Below are 14,670 nucleotides of genomic sequence, written 5' to 3' on the forward strand. Positions count from 1 at the left end.
CAGAGGGTCAGAAAGTCCAAAATCTTCTGGGGCCAGCCTGAGGGCTGGGCCTGACTCTCCCCGCCTTTCATTCAGGCCGGGCCAGGCCCCCGGATTGGCAGCCCCCGGGGTTGGGGGGGGCGGTCCAAGCAATCGAGGCGCTGGAGCGGAACGGAAGGGCCTATTGTCCAAAACCCGCCAGAGGCCCACAAAGGCCGGCTAGGCTTTTCATCTCAGCTCCCAAACAGACTGGCCATTTTCCCGGCCCAGGAGTGTGTGTGTGGGGGGGTGGGGGGTGGGGGCTGACCCTTCAGAACTAGGAATGGGGTGTTGTGGAGGGTGGGGTGGGGTATCCCAGGCCCACAACAGGGCCATAAAAGGGACTTAAATGGAGCTGGGGTTGTGAAGAGGAGGAAGGGAGGCTCCAGAAGGCTGTGGAGAGTTAAGCTTCCATCTCATTGTTCCCAGAGGACCTAAGGACTTGGAGTAGGGGATCTGCTAGAAGTTCAGATTTACACAATAATAGGGGGCACACCTGGGAGGAGCCTCATGGCTGGGTGGGAAAGCTGCCTGAACCGTGAGGAGGCCGTAATCCTCCCCCCAGGTTAGGGACACCTTAGGGAGATGGGACTGGGATCCGAGAAGAGAAGGCTAGTGGTCAGGCAAGAGAATGGGCTCCCTGCAGCAGGAGGGACTGAGGCCAGACAGCAGGAAGGACTTTATGCCAATGAACAGTAGCTCAGATGCCCTGACCCTGTCCCTGGGGATCCCCGAGGATCGCAGAGAGCAGGGGAGCTGGAGAACAGCCCCCACCCCCACCCCCAGGGTTAAGGCTGAGGCAGCTTCTGCGGGGGCAGAGAGGGAGGCCGAGAGGAAGGACTTGGCAGTTCTGTCCACCCTCCCCCAGCAGCACCTCCAGCACCACTTTCAAAACAGCTTTTTAATTTAAGAAAGTGGATGAAAAAGTGTTTTTGGAAATAAAAGATATGTGCTGTCTCCCAGGCTAGCACTCAGCCTTTGCAGAGCACCTCTCTCTGGCTTGCTCCTCGCTGTCGGTGGCTCCTTTCCTCTCTCTGTGTGTCTGTCTCTTTTTTGTTTGTTTGTTTCTGTTCTCTGTCCCCCAGCTTCCCCTTGGCCTCCCCCCACCCCACCCCACCCCCGCCTCCCCTCCCCCAGTTCAGCCTCCCTGGGAGTGTCATCCTCAGTGTCTTATTTCCATGTCTCTGCATCTCTGTCTCTCCTCTCCCAGTCTCTCTCTTCCGGGGCTTGTCTCTCTCTCCTAATTTGTCTCTGTCTCCCAGCCTGTCTCAATCTCTGTCTCCCTTCCCCCCCTCCTTTCTCCCCCAACCCCTGCTCTAAATGGGTCTATTTAAAACACCCAACGCTGCCAAGTCAGAAAAGCGTCTCCTGATAAAGCGCATTAGGCGGAGGGAGGGAGGAGGAGGGAGGAGGGAGCGGCGGGCGGATGGATTGATCCAAGCCCGTAACCCCATTAATCAGGCATCGTGGATCCCCCTCCCTCCCCCAGCTTCAACCCCTTCAGAGCTAAAAGCCCCTTAAATATTTATCACCCCTCCCCCATGGGGGCAAGGGGAGGGGTGTGTGGCCCTTGGTGTGAGCATCCCCAGCTGCGTGTCCCCCCCACCCCGTTTGAGTACACATGTGTGCATGTGCTCCTGTGTGCATGCATGGGTGTGCACACCTGACAGGACCCGGCCTTAACTGCCAGCTCGTCGTCCCCCCACCCCCACCCCGCCTCTTCTGAGTGGCCTGGTTCCCTGAGCAGCCCTTGGGGACCTTAGGAGTCTGGCTTGGCTCCTGCCCCTCCTGAAGGATTGGGCGATGCAGAATAGGGAGTCCTGGGGGTTAGCTGGGGGGTCCTCATGCCCCCCAAAGTGCAGGACTGGAGGACTGAGTGGCATTGCGCTGGCATTCTCGGGGGGCGGGAAAGTGAGCTGGAGTTCAGTGTTCAGATTCCTCCAAATTCTCAGTGCAAGCAATAACTTGAGGAATAGAGCTGGGGACTCCAGGCTCCTAAGGTGCAGGAAGGTCATTCGGAAGGCAGGCGGAAGTGCCCCCTTTCTCCTCAGAGGGCAGGAATGCCACCTGGGGTGGGATGGGGGCTTCCCATTACGCTCTGGAAGGTGACCTAGGCCAGGTCGGGGTCTCTGTCACCCGTCACCCCCAGAGAATAGGAAGATGGCCACTGGGGGAGGGGGGTTGTGGGACTGACTCCCCCAGGCAGCAAGGTCAGCCCTGAGAGAGGCGGGCAGGGGTTTGTCTGAGCCGCCCTGAGACAACTTCGCCTTGGGAGGGGGAAGGGAGGCCGAGGCAGCCCCCGGGTGTGCGGAGGGGCCCCGGCCCAGAGCCGGGAGGGTCCCTTCCCCCTCCCCACCCCTGCATCAAGTGCCACATCTCCTCCTGACTCAGACAATTAGATTCAAAGGATGACCTCACTGCCTGCCGTCCCTCACTCGCTCCCTCCGCTAGCTCGGCTCGCTCGCTCGCGGCGCGCTCCTTCCTCCCCTCCTCCCGGCCGCTCGCCGCCTCACTCGCTCGCTCGCGGCTCGGCCCCTCGCCCGCCCGCCCGGACTCCTGGGGGTGGGGGACGCTCCTGCTCCCCCGAGCCGGCCCGGGCCGCCCGGGCCCCAGCCCCGAGCCCCCGGGGGCCCGATGCCCGCGGGCGGCCGGGCGGACCCACGGAGCGCCGGAGGCACCGACGGGGCGCCTGCGCGGGGACCCAGGTCAGTGGCCGTGCGACCGCAGGGCCGGAGAACTTGTCACCCCCGCCGCTGCCGCCGCCGCCGCAGAGACGCCCCCGCCCGCGCCGCCCGCCAGCCCGCCTCGCGCTTCCCGCTCCTTTCTCGGCCCCCGCCCCCCGCGGCTGCTCGGCGCTCCCCCTGCCAAGCTGTCTCTCTTCTCTTCTCTTTCTCTCCCCCCCCTCGCCAGCCCCCCTGCCTCTGCAGCCGGTGGGAGGGACTGGGACTTCCTGAGGTCCCAGAGATGGGGCCGGGGCCCATTGGCTGCAACTGGACCAGGCCTCTGAGAGAGGAGGGGGCTCCGGCTGTGTCCATTGGCCTGGGGGAGGGGACAACCACCTGGGTGGGAAGGGGGCTACTGAGGGAGAGGCCCAGGGTGTGGGGTGACATCTCGACAGAGGGGGTGCGCTCCTGATATCTTTCTTTCCTCACATCCTGTGGGCCTCTTGCCTGGCCTCGTTTGTCCCCACCTCCTAGCTAACTTTAGTCCCCACAGCCTGGTTTCATTTGGCCCCCACAGCCTGTGTTCTTCTGGGACCTGTCACCTAGTTTCCGTAGACTCTGTTGCCTGATTTCTTTTGTTCCCACTGTCTGCTTTCCCTAAGTCTCCATCACCTGGCTTTGTGGAGTTGCCCTGCCAGGTGTCTCTAGATCTTTGCTGACTGGTGTTTGCTCCCCAGCCTAGCTTCCATCAAGCCCCATCAGGCTCTCTGTAGGATGGGGCGTCGGGGCCCAGGCTCCACCTGGAGTGGCAAGCGGTGAGGATGTCAGCAGCTTTGCCAGTTTTTCTCAGGTTGGGGCCTGGCCAGCACAGCCTGGATTCCTTTCCGCCTGGACAGCGACAGAGCGTCCTCTCTTGTGATGGGGGCAGGGGGAGGGGGGGGCTGCCTGGTCCAAGGACACTTTAGGATTCTTAGCCTCAGGGGTTTGGTAGGGGAGCACTGGCTTGGCCAGTGCTGCCCCACCCCCACCCCCATCTCTCTTTGGGCCTGACAGTGATGACAGGGCTTTGGCAGGGGCTGGGGGTTGAGTGGAAGCCTCATCTCCTTTCCCTGCCCTCCCTTCCTGCAGTCTGGCCTGACTGCAGGGTGCCCTATAGACAGTTGTAGGCACAGAGAAGTCTTGAAGAGGCCTGGGATCACACAGCAGGTAGCTCAGCTGAGAGCTGCTGCTGCTGCTCATCCTGGAGAAGAGGGGGTGTGGCAGGTATGCGGGAGGACCCAGGAGAGGAGGCTGGTTTCTTGGGTTTTCTGGCTCCTGCTGCCACCAGTGCCACCACCTCTTCACCCCAGGGATTGGGGGGGACTTCCTCACCCCCTCCTTTCTAGCCTGGATCTCCCCCTGGAATGCTGTCAAAAGCCGGGCTAGGAGAGGAAAGAGCCAAATAGGAAGTAGTTGTCTGTTTCCTCAGTTTTTAGTAGGAACCTTTCCCTTCCTGCCTTAGGCTACCCTGAGGCACATGCCAGGCAGCCCGAGATCCCAGCATAGACTGACCGTTCTGAGTGTGTATCTGTGTATTTCCCACAGCCGGGGGTAGGGGCTGAGGGTGACAGGGGTCTGAGTTTCTGGAGGTGCTATGCTGTCTGTGTGGAAGAGTGGCTGTTCTGAGTGTGTGCTGGTATCCATATGTGAGACCAGGAGTGTTTTGATTGGGCGCGGGTGAGAGAGTCTGTGTGACTGCAGTTCGTGTGTGCACGCACACCAGTGAGTGCGGGACTGTGGTGGCGGGGTCCACGTGGGAGGCTGCGATGAGGGGCTGTGATGGGAGGCTCTGGTGCCAGTGTCTGCCAGGGGGCGGGGGGCGGCTGCCTGGGTGTGTCTGGAAGGCTCTGGCTGTGTGTGGTGGAGGTTGGGCTCTGGGGGGCTCTGCCGGTGGGAGAGAGGCGCCGCGTGTGCATCCGTCTCGCGGTGAAGTGAGCACCAGAAGCTGTGTGCCCCGAATTGCCAGTGTGTGTGAGCATGTGTGTGCACGCACACTCGTGCCTGTGTTTACCCATCAGGAACAGATTGCTCTGGCTTCCCCACTGTGAGGAGGGCAGGACGGGGGAGGAAGGATGGCTTGCTTTTGCCCAGCAGACAGAAGCTTCCTCAGCAGTGTGTGCAGTGTGCGTGCGTGTTGGGGGGCAGGGCGAGCATGACACTGTGACGTGAAGCTGGTAGAAGTTTCTGTTCCCCACTCAATTCTGAGAAAGACCATCTTAGTTTTTTCATTACACATTCTTGCTTCGCATGCACTGCCCACCCCCACCCCCCCCGTGTGTGTGTGTGTGTGTGTGTGTGTACGCGTGCCTGTGTACACACACACTCACAGGCGTAGACCTCTGTATGCACTCGAAACTGTGTCTGTGCCATAGCAGCCATGGGGCCAGGGGTGCAGTGTAGTGGGAGATGCCCAGGCAAATAGGTCTCTGTCACAGCCCCCAAGTCTGGAAAGCTATTCTGTCCATCCTCGTGTCTTCATGGAGGGCCCTGCAGCCTCCTTCCTGCCCCTGCCTCATCTGCTGAGGGAGGTCTCATTCAATCCTATTGCTCTGCCCATCCCCCACCTTTCATGGAGTCCTTCCAGCTGTCTAACCTCCTGCTGAAGCCTCGGTCCTTCCAAGAGGAGCAGCCCCCACTACCCCTACACTTAACCTGACCAGTGTGTGGGCCTTTTCTGGACAGAGGGGTCCTCTCGATTCTTCTAGAAGCTGGGAAGGGACTGTGGACTGGGGTGAGGGGATGGGGGATTTGGTGCTTGTACCTCGGTTCTGTGAAGCTATCCAGAGCTTGTGTGCCCAGAGGGAGGATGTGAACTGATCTGCCCCTTCCTGCTCCCCATTTCAGAGGCAGGGGCCTGGATCAGATGGCTTTTGAGGGAGAAAGCCTAGACCTTTTGCACCTCGAGGGCTTCTCAAGTCCAGGCCTTCCTGTGTGTGCGTATCCAAGCTCACGCCCAGGTCACTGGGCAGTAGATAGGGCCCAGGAGGCCTCTACCTGTGGGCATGGCTGGCAGGATGCAGACTCCCACCTCCCCAGGACACCTCCCAGCCACCCCGCCAGGCCCAACATGGGAGGCCCGCGACACGCCTGCACACACGTGCAGCAGGGCACGCACATGCTGATCTCAGGGTCCCCACGGTGCAAGAGGCTGGGGGCGGGGGGGGGGTTTGAGCACTCAGAGTCCAGGCTGCTGCCAAAATCCATCGGAATCTTGTCCCCCCCAGGCCCCCATCTCCGGCTGTGGAGGTCACAACAGCAGGTGCGGATACCCACCCCCCCCAACTCGCTCACATTGGGCCGCCTCCTTTTCCACAACCTCAGCCAGCGGCCGGAGCTGGGGGATTGCTCCCCCCGTCTCCCTCCCAGCCCCCCTCCGCATTGGTGCTCAGCTTCTCCTGCCCCCTTCCATGGGGGAGAAGAGGGCCTATGTTTGGGTGAGGTCCTTGCTCCCCCCCCCGCCACCCCCAGCACTAGGGCTGCCCCTCGAGTAGGGAGTAGGTGGCGATGTGATAGCCCAGGAGGAGATGAGGCTTGGATCCTGAGCCCAGGCGTGGCTTCTGGGTCCTATGCCACTCAGGGTGGGGGCGCTGAGAGGAGAGCCAGGTCTGGGTTCAGAGAGAAAGGAGAAAGAGCCAGAGATGAGAGACTCAGAGACGGGGAGAGACGCCACAGGGAGGGGGAGCCTGCCCCATGGCCAGCCGGCCCCAGCCCAGGAGCTGGCCCCTGACCTGGGCCCGCCCCCTCCCCGGTGGGGGGCCTGCTGGGCCAGCTGCCAGGGGCCAGCCTCTCTTCTTGGCCTCCCCCCACCCCCAGTCTCTGGACGGCTCAGGCCTCTGCCCCCGCCCCCACCGCCCACGCTGTCCAGGCTGCCTAGGCCTGGTGGGATCTGGGGGCCTCCTGGCCTCAGCCCCTCCTCCCCCTCCTGGAGCTTCCCGCCCGCCCAGACCCAGACCGCCTCTCCCAGGCTCCCCCTCGGCCTGCGCCTTTCCTCCCTGCCCACCAGGTCCTTGTCCCTGTGTCTGCCCTCTTCCATCTCTCGTTTTCCCTCTCTGTCTTCAAGTGTAGGTGTCTCTCTTCCTCGATCCACCCCGATTCCTCTGCAGGTCTGAGGCCTCTAGAGTGTCCTAGGCCTTTGAAGCAGTTAGTCCTCCTGTCCTAGGTTCTTGCCTCCTTTGCAGGATGAGTCCTCCCAGGCCGTCGCAGGGAAGGGACGAGGCCCCAAGAGAGAGCGCTTTTTCCCTTACTTCAGGGGATTCTGGAGTCTCAGGTTGCCGAGGGGAACTAGAAGCTGTGAAGATGTCACCTTTGCCCCCCCACCCCCAGGTGGGCCAGATGGCCTCTATCAGATGAATGTCCCTGACCTCACCCCAACGCCAGGCCGTGGCGAAGGTGTCCAGGCCAGTGACCTTCACTGGATCTCAGTTTCTTGGAGACACCACATGGGGCCTCCCTGTTCATTCATTGTCCAGGCCAGTTTGAGCCTACCCGACCCTCAGCACACCCACACCAACCAACATCCTGAAGCTTGAAATCAGAACACGCTATCGCACGTCCACACACACACAGCTGGGCCCTAGGCAGTGGTATCCTGAACCCCCAGCCCCCTCCTGGATGTGGCAGGGATTCCTCAGGCTTGGGCTGAATACTGTGAGCTGCTCTGTTTCTGCAGAGATGAGTAGGGGCTTCCCCAAACTCATGCTTCCCTTACTCAGGTTTTTCCTTCAGCTGGCAGGTGGCGAGGGTCAGGGTGCAGGGCACCTGGGTCCTTGCTGAGGTTGGCAAGAGGGGTCTTGGGCCCTGGATCTTAAGCCAGAAACTAGGTAATTGAGGTCCCTGATCTGGAGCCTATCACTGTGCCTGTCAGTGTCACTGCTGGTGACTGTCAGCCACCGTGGTATCAGTATTACTGTGTGACTGTCCATCTTACTGAGTCTATCAACATCCCTCGATCACTGTGGGTGTCACCGTCATCATTAGCCTGTGCAACTGTCAGTCTCGTTGCATCTTTGATTCTGAGGTTACTATCGCTCTGTGTTAGTATCAACAGGTGTCATTGCCCTGTTTGTTGGTGTCATTGTATGTGACTGTCACTGCATCATTGTCACCAGAGTGACTGTCAGGACCCCTGTGTCATTGTCAGCTGTGCAGCTGTGTCATTTTCACTGGGTGTTGCTATCGCCGTGTAATGGTGTCTTTGTGTCATAGTGGGACAGCGACAGCAAGTTGGGGGTCCAGGGTTATCTCTTGATGGGCTGCCTGTGTGTGTAATGATGACACTGTGGGGTTCCGTGTCAGAGAGGTGCTGGGCTTCTTGTGCTGACAAGGGGGCTGCTGGGCACTTGCTAGTGGGGTGCCCTCTGTTCCCTCCTTGTTTCTGGGGCTGGGGTTGGAGGCCAGGTTGGCCCCCTGACAGGGTCTGCAGGGAGACTGGGCCAGTTTGTGTAGCCCTCATCTGGGGCTTTATGGGTTTTCTGTTCCGGATCTAAATCAGAGCCATGGGGTGTGGCCTCGGAAAATTCCTGGGAAAGATGTTCTTTGCCCTGGGATGGCTGGCCGGAGGTGAGCCAGGGCAGGGCAGAGGTGTAGCCTGGACGCCGCTGGCCTCAGCTTCCCTCTCTGGGAATGGGTCCAGCTGGGACTTGGAGGGAAAAGGGGTGTGAAATGGGCCTGGGGCTCCCTGGATCCACAGGAGCAGAGATGGGGCAGGGTGAGGTGGGGTTTTAGTGCACTCGTGTCCCCTGGGGGCTGGGCTCTTGGATCCACGGGCAGAAGCCTCCCAGCCCCTGGGAAGGCCCTGCTCTTGTCTCAGGTCGGCCAGCACTGCTGCACTGGCAGTGTCCCCCCTCCTTACCCTGGGGGAGCTGGGTGGGCTCAGAGAGATGCTCTGGGTGGGCACAGAGACCCTGCTAGTGTCTCTGTCATCCTCTCTGGGTCTGTCTGTCCCTCTGCCCTTGAGTCTCTGCTCATTTCTGCTCTCCATCTCTTTTTGTGGCTCTTCCTCCATTTCTCCCTCTCTTGGTCTCTTCTGGTCCCCCTGTGTCTCAGCTCACGGCTTTCCCTCTCTCCCTGCCTCCCCGTTCCCCACTCCCTGGGTCTCTTCTTTTTCTGGGTACCCCCAGCCATGCAGTGTCTGTCTTGGCACCCCATCCCCCACTCTCTGCAGCGCTCGCTCTCAGCAGCGCCCGTCTCCCATGGCTGCAGCCCCGTTGGCCCAGGGCCCGGCCCTTACAGTAACTCATCGGGCTGATGGAGGCGACTTTGATGAAGAAGCCACCCCTCCCCCTGCGGGGACCTGGGGTGTGTGTGTGTGTGTGTGTGTGTGTGTGTGTTTGCGTTTGCTTGTATGCATTACACCCGTGCCAGGCCATCTCCTCACCCCCTCGCCCCTCCCAGATGGGGCCAGGAAGGAGCTGGGAGTGGAGGACCACCCCATCCCTCAGGCTCTTGTCCTCTCTCCATGCCGCCTGTCTGTCTGTCCCCACAGGCTGTGGTCCTCTCCCACATGGTGGGCAGTGGGCTGGTACCGAGATGGTGTATCTTCCTGGCTGTGAGGAGGAAGGCACAGAGGCATGGCAGAGATGCTAGGGGAGGGTCTGGGGGCTGCCTGCCAGGGTGGAGGTGGGCAATCAGGTAGGCTTCCAGCCTCTTGTCTCTCTTTCTCCAGCACTAGCTCAGAGTGCAAACCATCCTGGGTTCATTTCCTGGCCCTACCACTTGCTGACCATGACTTTGGCCGTTGTCTTAGCCTCCTAGGCCTGAGGAGTAGCTGAAGATGGGGGAGTGGCTGAGGGTCAGGAGCCAGGCCAAGTGGTAGCAGAGGCCTCAGGAGTCACAGAGGTGGGAAGGGTAGCCAAGGCCACTTGGGGCCTGGACAGATGAACTGTGCCAGGGAGGGGCAGCCGGAGATCCTGTGGTGCGAGGCTGGCGGGACACCTCCTGCAGGTGGGAGCGCTCGCCTGGTGGGGGGCGAGGGTAGCCCTGGCCAGCCAGCAGGAACTCTTCCCAGAAAGGAGCCCCCAGAAGTCAGATTCTCTCCATCTTCCCCGCCCACCGCTCCAGGCCGACACCCTCATTCGTCCCCCCCACCCCAGCCCCACCGCTGTAGCTCTGTCTGCAGTGTCTCTGGCTGTTTCCCCGGCAATGTTTCTGATGGTGTCTGGCTGTGTCTGGCAGTGGGTCTGACTGTGTGTCTGAGTGTCCCTGGCAGTGTTGTGAGTGGTGTGGATACTTCCTGAGCGAGCATCTGGCTGTGTCTCTGGCGCGCGCTCTCACTGTTTTTCTGGGTGTGTGCCTGTTTGTGTCTGTCAGTTTCTCTGGTACTTCTCTGCCTGTGTGTCAGGCAGCTTCTCTGGCGGGGTTTCTGGCCGTGTCTCTGGCTCTCTGGCTTGGTCCCTGATGCTTCCCTGCCTGGGCTTCTTGCTCTTCCTCTGATAGGTCTGCTTGCATCTGGCCGAGTGTTTTACAGTGTTTCTGGTGGGTCCTTCGGTTGTGCATTGGCTGTTCTCTAGCCGTGTCCCTGGCTGGTTATCTGGTTTATACCTGTTTCTCTGGCTCTTTCTGATTGTGCCTCGCACAGTCACTCCAGCACATCTCCGGTTGTGTGGAGCTCTTTCTTAGGGGCTCTGTGTCTTGTTTGGGGCCATGTCTCTACCTAGTGTCTTTGCTGTGTGTCTGATTGTACTTCCGATAGTGGCCCTGGTTGAGTGTCTGGCAGTGTCCCTCTCTGGATCCCTGCTCTGTCTTGTTGACAGTCCCCCTCTCTCCTCAGATGAGGGCGAGAGAATCAGATTTGGAACCTTGGCTGCAGGAGGTAGTTATTTTCCTGCCCTCGGGTATAGGCATGTGCTGGGGCGGAGTGGGCTGGGGGCAGCTGAACCCATCCCAGGAAGCAGGACAGCAGGCGGGGCGGGGGGTACTGGATCTATCTTGGCTTCTGGGCACACGCCCTGAGTGTGCTTTGTGTACTCAGGCGGGAGTGTGTATTCTGATGCACGTCTCTTGGCTGAGACACCTAGGTTCCTGAGCTGAAGGATGGGCTGGGGTCCCTGAGGGACTTTTATGTGAAAATCCCTCATCCTCCTCTTTTGTTTTCTTTTTCTTTTCTTTCTTTCTTTCTTTCTTTCTTTCTTTTTTGGCTGCACCTGTGGCATGCAAAAGTCCCTGAGCCAGGGATCGAACCTGCACCATAGCAGTGACAAAGCTGGGTCCTTAACCCACTGTGCCACCAGGGAACTCCCTTCATTCTTCTCTTGATCATTGGTATACACTAAAGCAAAAGCCACATCTGACCTGGTCAAAATGTACCATTGTCCTGGGACTCCACTGCTCTGAACTTCCCAGAGCTCAGCAGGGCAAGGCTCACTCGGGGTGGGGGCACGTGGGGGGAATGTGGTGGGGGCAGGTCTGAGGGGCTCTCTCCCCAGGAGCGTGGCCACGAGCCTTTCATTCAAGGCAATTTGGAGAAGTACAGACCTCCAATTAAGTTAAAACATTACCCTTTCAGTTTGCAATGTTTATAGCTAATTAGCTAACCTCATCAGTAAAGTTATTTTTTTTTTTTTAGAAAAATGGCCCTAGCATTACCAATATTCTATAACTCATCCGCGGTTGACTACATCCTGCAGCCAGCAGCCTTATCGAACAACAAACCACTGTAGGTTGCCTTCTACCGTTTTAGCAAACCTTTGCCTACAGATGCCAATAATGTTGCTTTCTGTTGCTTGAAGAGGATCCTGAGCCCCATTAAGAAGGGTGTTTGGGGTCAAGATGCCCTGGTTCTAGGGCTGGGATTTCCCAGTCTTGCCTGAGAACAGGGGGGGGCCTCCCCAGGAGGCTTCTGCCTGGGCTCAGCTTGCCCCTTTCCCCACCGTCTCCTTTTTCCCCACAGATGGCTGCTTCTGTCCCGTGGGCCTGCTGTGCCGTGCTTGCCGCCGCCGCCGCTGTGGTCTACGCCCAGAGACACAGTCCACAGGGTGAGTGCTGGGCCAGGGAGCACCCTGCTGACCCCCTCTGGGAGCTGAGCGTGGACCTCCCTGGCATAGCTGTCCTCACCCAGCCCAGAGCCACATGCTGCTGTATGCTGGCATCATCACATGTGAACACGAGAGTCACGGGACACTGACATGCAGGGGGACCCGCTGATGTTGTTCCATAGGCACAGTCCTCCAGTCACTCCAGGGTGGTCTCGTGGTGGCGGTGTCTCGGCTTGAGGTGATCCATCCTTCTGCCCACTAGCGTGAATATAGGGTCCAAGCAGGTGGGATGGGTGTTAGGGGCAGGGCCCTGTACAGTATCTGGTAAAACAGGGTCCCCGCAGGTTTATGGGTGGGGTGGGGTGTGGTGGGAGTCAGGGAGAGAGACAGCGGGTCAGGAATACTGGGACAGAGCTGGTAGATGGAGGATGGGGTGAGGGATGGGCAGGGTGACACGTGGGAGAAGGCTGGCCCACCAAGGAAGGGGACCTATCAGTCAGCAGGACTGGCTGGTGGAGGCAGGGATTGCTCAGGCTGGGCCCTTGGAAGCCTCCTGCCTTTCCCCTACCATTTGTCCAGTGAGGGCCGAGTCCTCCTCTTAGTTCGCGGGGCAAGGAGCTGCACTCCTCCTGGGAACCACGATCGTTCTTACGTTGACTGCTAGCCTTCCTGTGTCTGATGGCCATGGCTGATGTCAGAGCTCCTTGAAGGTGGCTCCAAGTGTGGGGAGCCTCCCCTGTAGCTGCATCCTGCCCCGCCTCAGCTGGCTCAGGCAGAGGCAGAGAAGGTGGGGGCATCTCTAGAGCGCAGGCACAGAGTAGACCTGGACAGTTAAGCTGTGGGTTCAAGGAGGGCACTGGGTTGAGGCTCCTGTGGCCTCTTCCTTGTGCCTGACACTGAGACCCAGCAAGAGCCTGGCCCACCCTAGGGCTGCTCCCCAGTGGGCAGGGACTACAGGGACCACCAGGCCAGCCTGTTGACCCCTGCCTGCAGTCGGCCTTCCCTGGGCTCCTGTGCTGACCCGACCAGCCTGGGCCTGCTGTGGTCTCTCCTTTCGTGTGTGGGCAGAAGTGTGCACCTGAGAGCTTGGGGGGCTGACCTTGGGCATTAGGCTGTGTTCTTGTGCGGGTGAGTCTGTGTCCCTGTTGGGATGCTCCTCTCTGTGCGGTTATGTCCTCATGGGCTGTGCCCTATGTATGTCGTTGTCTATGTGTGGCCATGACCTTTGCGGGGTTGTGTCCTTGTGGTTGAGACTGTACCCCACATGTGATCATTTGTTAATTTCTCTGTTTCTGTCTCTTGGTGTGTTAGCGTCCTTGTTAAACTGTCTCCCTGTGTGTGAGAGATCACATCCTCCTGTGTACCTGCACCTCGGGGTAACAGTGCACTTTCTGTGCACCCATGTGATCTTTTTTGTTGGTCTTTTTAGAGCTGCACCCGCGGCATATGGAGGTTCCCAGGCTAGGGGTCGAATCGGAGCTGTAGCCACTGGCCTACGCCAGAGCCACAGCAATGTCAGATTGAGCCGAGTCTGCGACCTACACCACAGCTCACAGCAATGCCGGATCCTTAACCCACTGAGCGAACCTGCATCACATGGATACTAGTCGGGTTCGTTTCTGCTGAGCCACATTGGGAACTCCTGCCTGTGATCTTTTATCAGGTGTTACCGTCCCTGAGGTAGGACGGTGTCCCTGTGTGGCTCTGACCTTGTGGATGGCTGTGTGTGCTTGTTCTTCTTTGTGGGGACTGTCCTTATCCTCTGTGTGTGGCAACGTCTTAGGATGCCCAGGGGGCTGTTTCCGGCATGTGGTCCGCATGTGAGCCCGTGTGCACAGGTGTGAGGGAGCCCTCAGCTCTGCCCCTCTCTGCTCTCCACATCCATGACCTCATCTTGTCTCTGTCTCTTATCCTGGCTTCTAACAACCTTTTCACAGCTGATTCCTTTGGAGCATTTGTCACCACGTCAGGGCCAAGAACCCCATCCTCCCTCTGCTGCTTGATTTAATTTCTGAAATGGACAGCCCATCAGTAGGGGCACCCACAGGGCGGGAGGAGAGCTGTCCAGAGACAAAGGATTAAATCACTGCCATCTTTGGAGCTGTTGTGTGGCTGTGTATGTAGCTGTTGTTGTGTTATTTCAGCAGTTGTGATGCTGTGGGATTGTCCCTCCGCCTCTGCACTGTGGCCTGTCATTGTCTTCTGTCGTTGGGTTGTCATTTTGTCATTCCTGCCCTGCCCTGATGTTGTTGGTTGGTCGTTGTTGTTGTCAGGTTGTGTTTCTGTTTCCTTGGTGAGGCGGACGGGGTTCCCCACTTGTTACCCCACTGCCATGCCATCTGTGGTGCCACTGTGTTGGTTTCCTCATTCTGTGGCTGTACCTGCTCCCCAGTATTAAAGGGCTGTACTGAGGCCATGTTAGTTCTGAGCCTGCTGTTGGTCAATGTCGCCATGTTGTCGCCGGGACCCTGTGTGCAGCCCCGCCCCCCTCCACGGTCAGTTTCCAGCTTCCTCCTCAGGCAGCTGGAGGCAGAGTCTCTGCTGGGGGCATTGCAGACAGGGGCTTGGCATGTATCCTGGAAGCTCCAGGTTTTTGGAAGGGAGGCTGGAGGGGGGTTCGGTGGCCAGGGCTGGTGGACTGGCAATGGCAGGGGGTGGGGGTTGCTCTATGGTTTGAGCCTTGGACACTGGGCCTCTGGTCAGAGGGAGGCCCTCATTCAGTCTCTGGTCCAGCCTCACAGCTGTGAGCCTCCAAGGCCCCCAGCCACCGCCCTTCCGCCTGTACATCCTCTGTTCAGCTGGTCCCAGGCCCCACAGACAAGTGGTCAGGGCTGGCTGGGTTTCCTGCTTCCCTCTCCTGTGACAGGGACCAAGAGGCTCAGAGAGGGGCAAGGCAGAGACAGGCAGCGGGTGGTGGGGGCGAGACCTGGGGACAGAGAGAGCCCCCTGGCTCAGGGAGGGCGACAGAGGCTGCGTAC

General features: G+C 59.4%; 1 protein-coding gene across 4 annotated transcripts in view; it reads left to right on the forward strand.

Annotated features, from left to right (window-relative positions):
- Positions 1-14,670, forward strand: part of CNTFR (ciliary neurotrophic factor receptor) — a 40,596-nt gene that overhangs the window by 8,802 nt on the left and 17,124 nt on the right. For 3 of the 4 annotated variants that reach the window (XM_047755134.1, XM_047755133.1, XM_047755137.1), the window contains one exon: positions 11,608-11,692. In XM_047755134.1, the coding sequence (XP_047611090.1) occupies positions 11,608-11,692 (85 nt within the window). Of the gene's footprint in view, positions 1-2,703; positions 2,724-11,607; positions 11,693-14,670 lie in introns of those variants that run through there. The other variant, XM_047755136.1, reaches the window with a different exon arrangement.

Source organism: Phacochoerus africanus, chromosome 12 (assembly GCF_016906955.1).
Source record: "Phacochoerus africanus isolate WHEZ1 chromosome 12, ROS_Pafr_v1, whole genome shotgun sequence".
Taxonomy (NCBI): domain Eukaryota; kingdom Metazoa; phylum Chordata; class Mammalia; order Artiodactyla; family Suidae; genus Phacochoerus; species Phacochoerus africanus.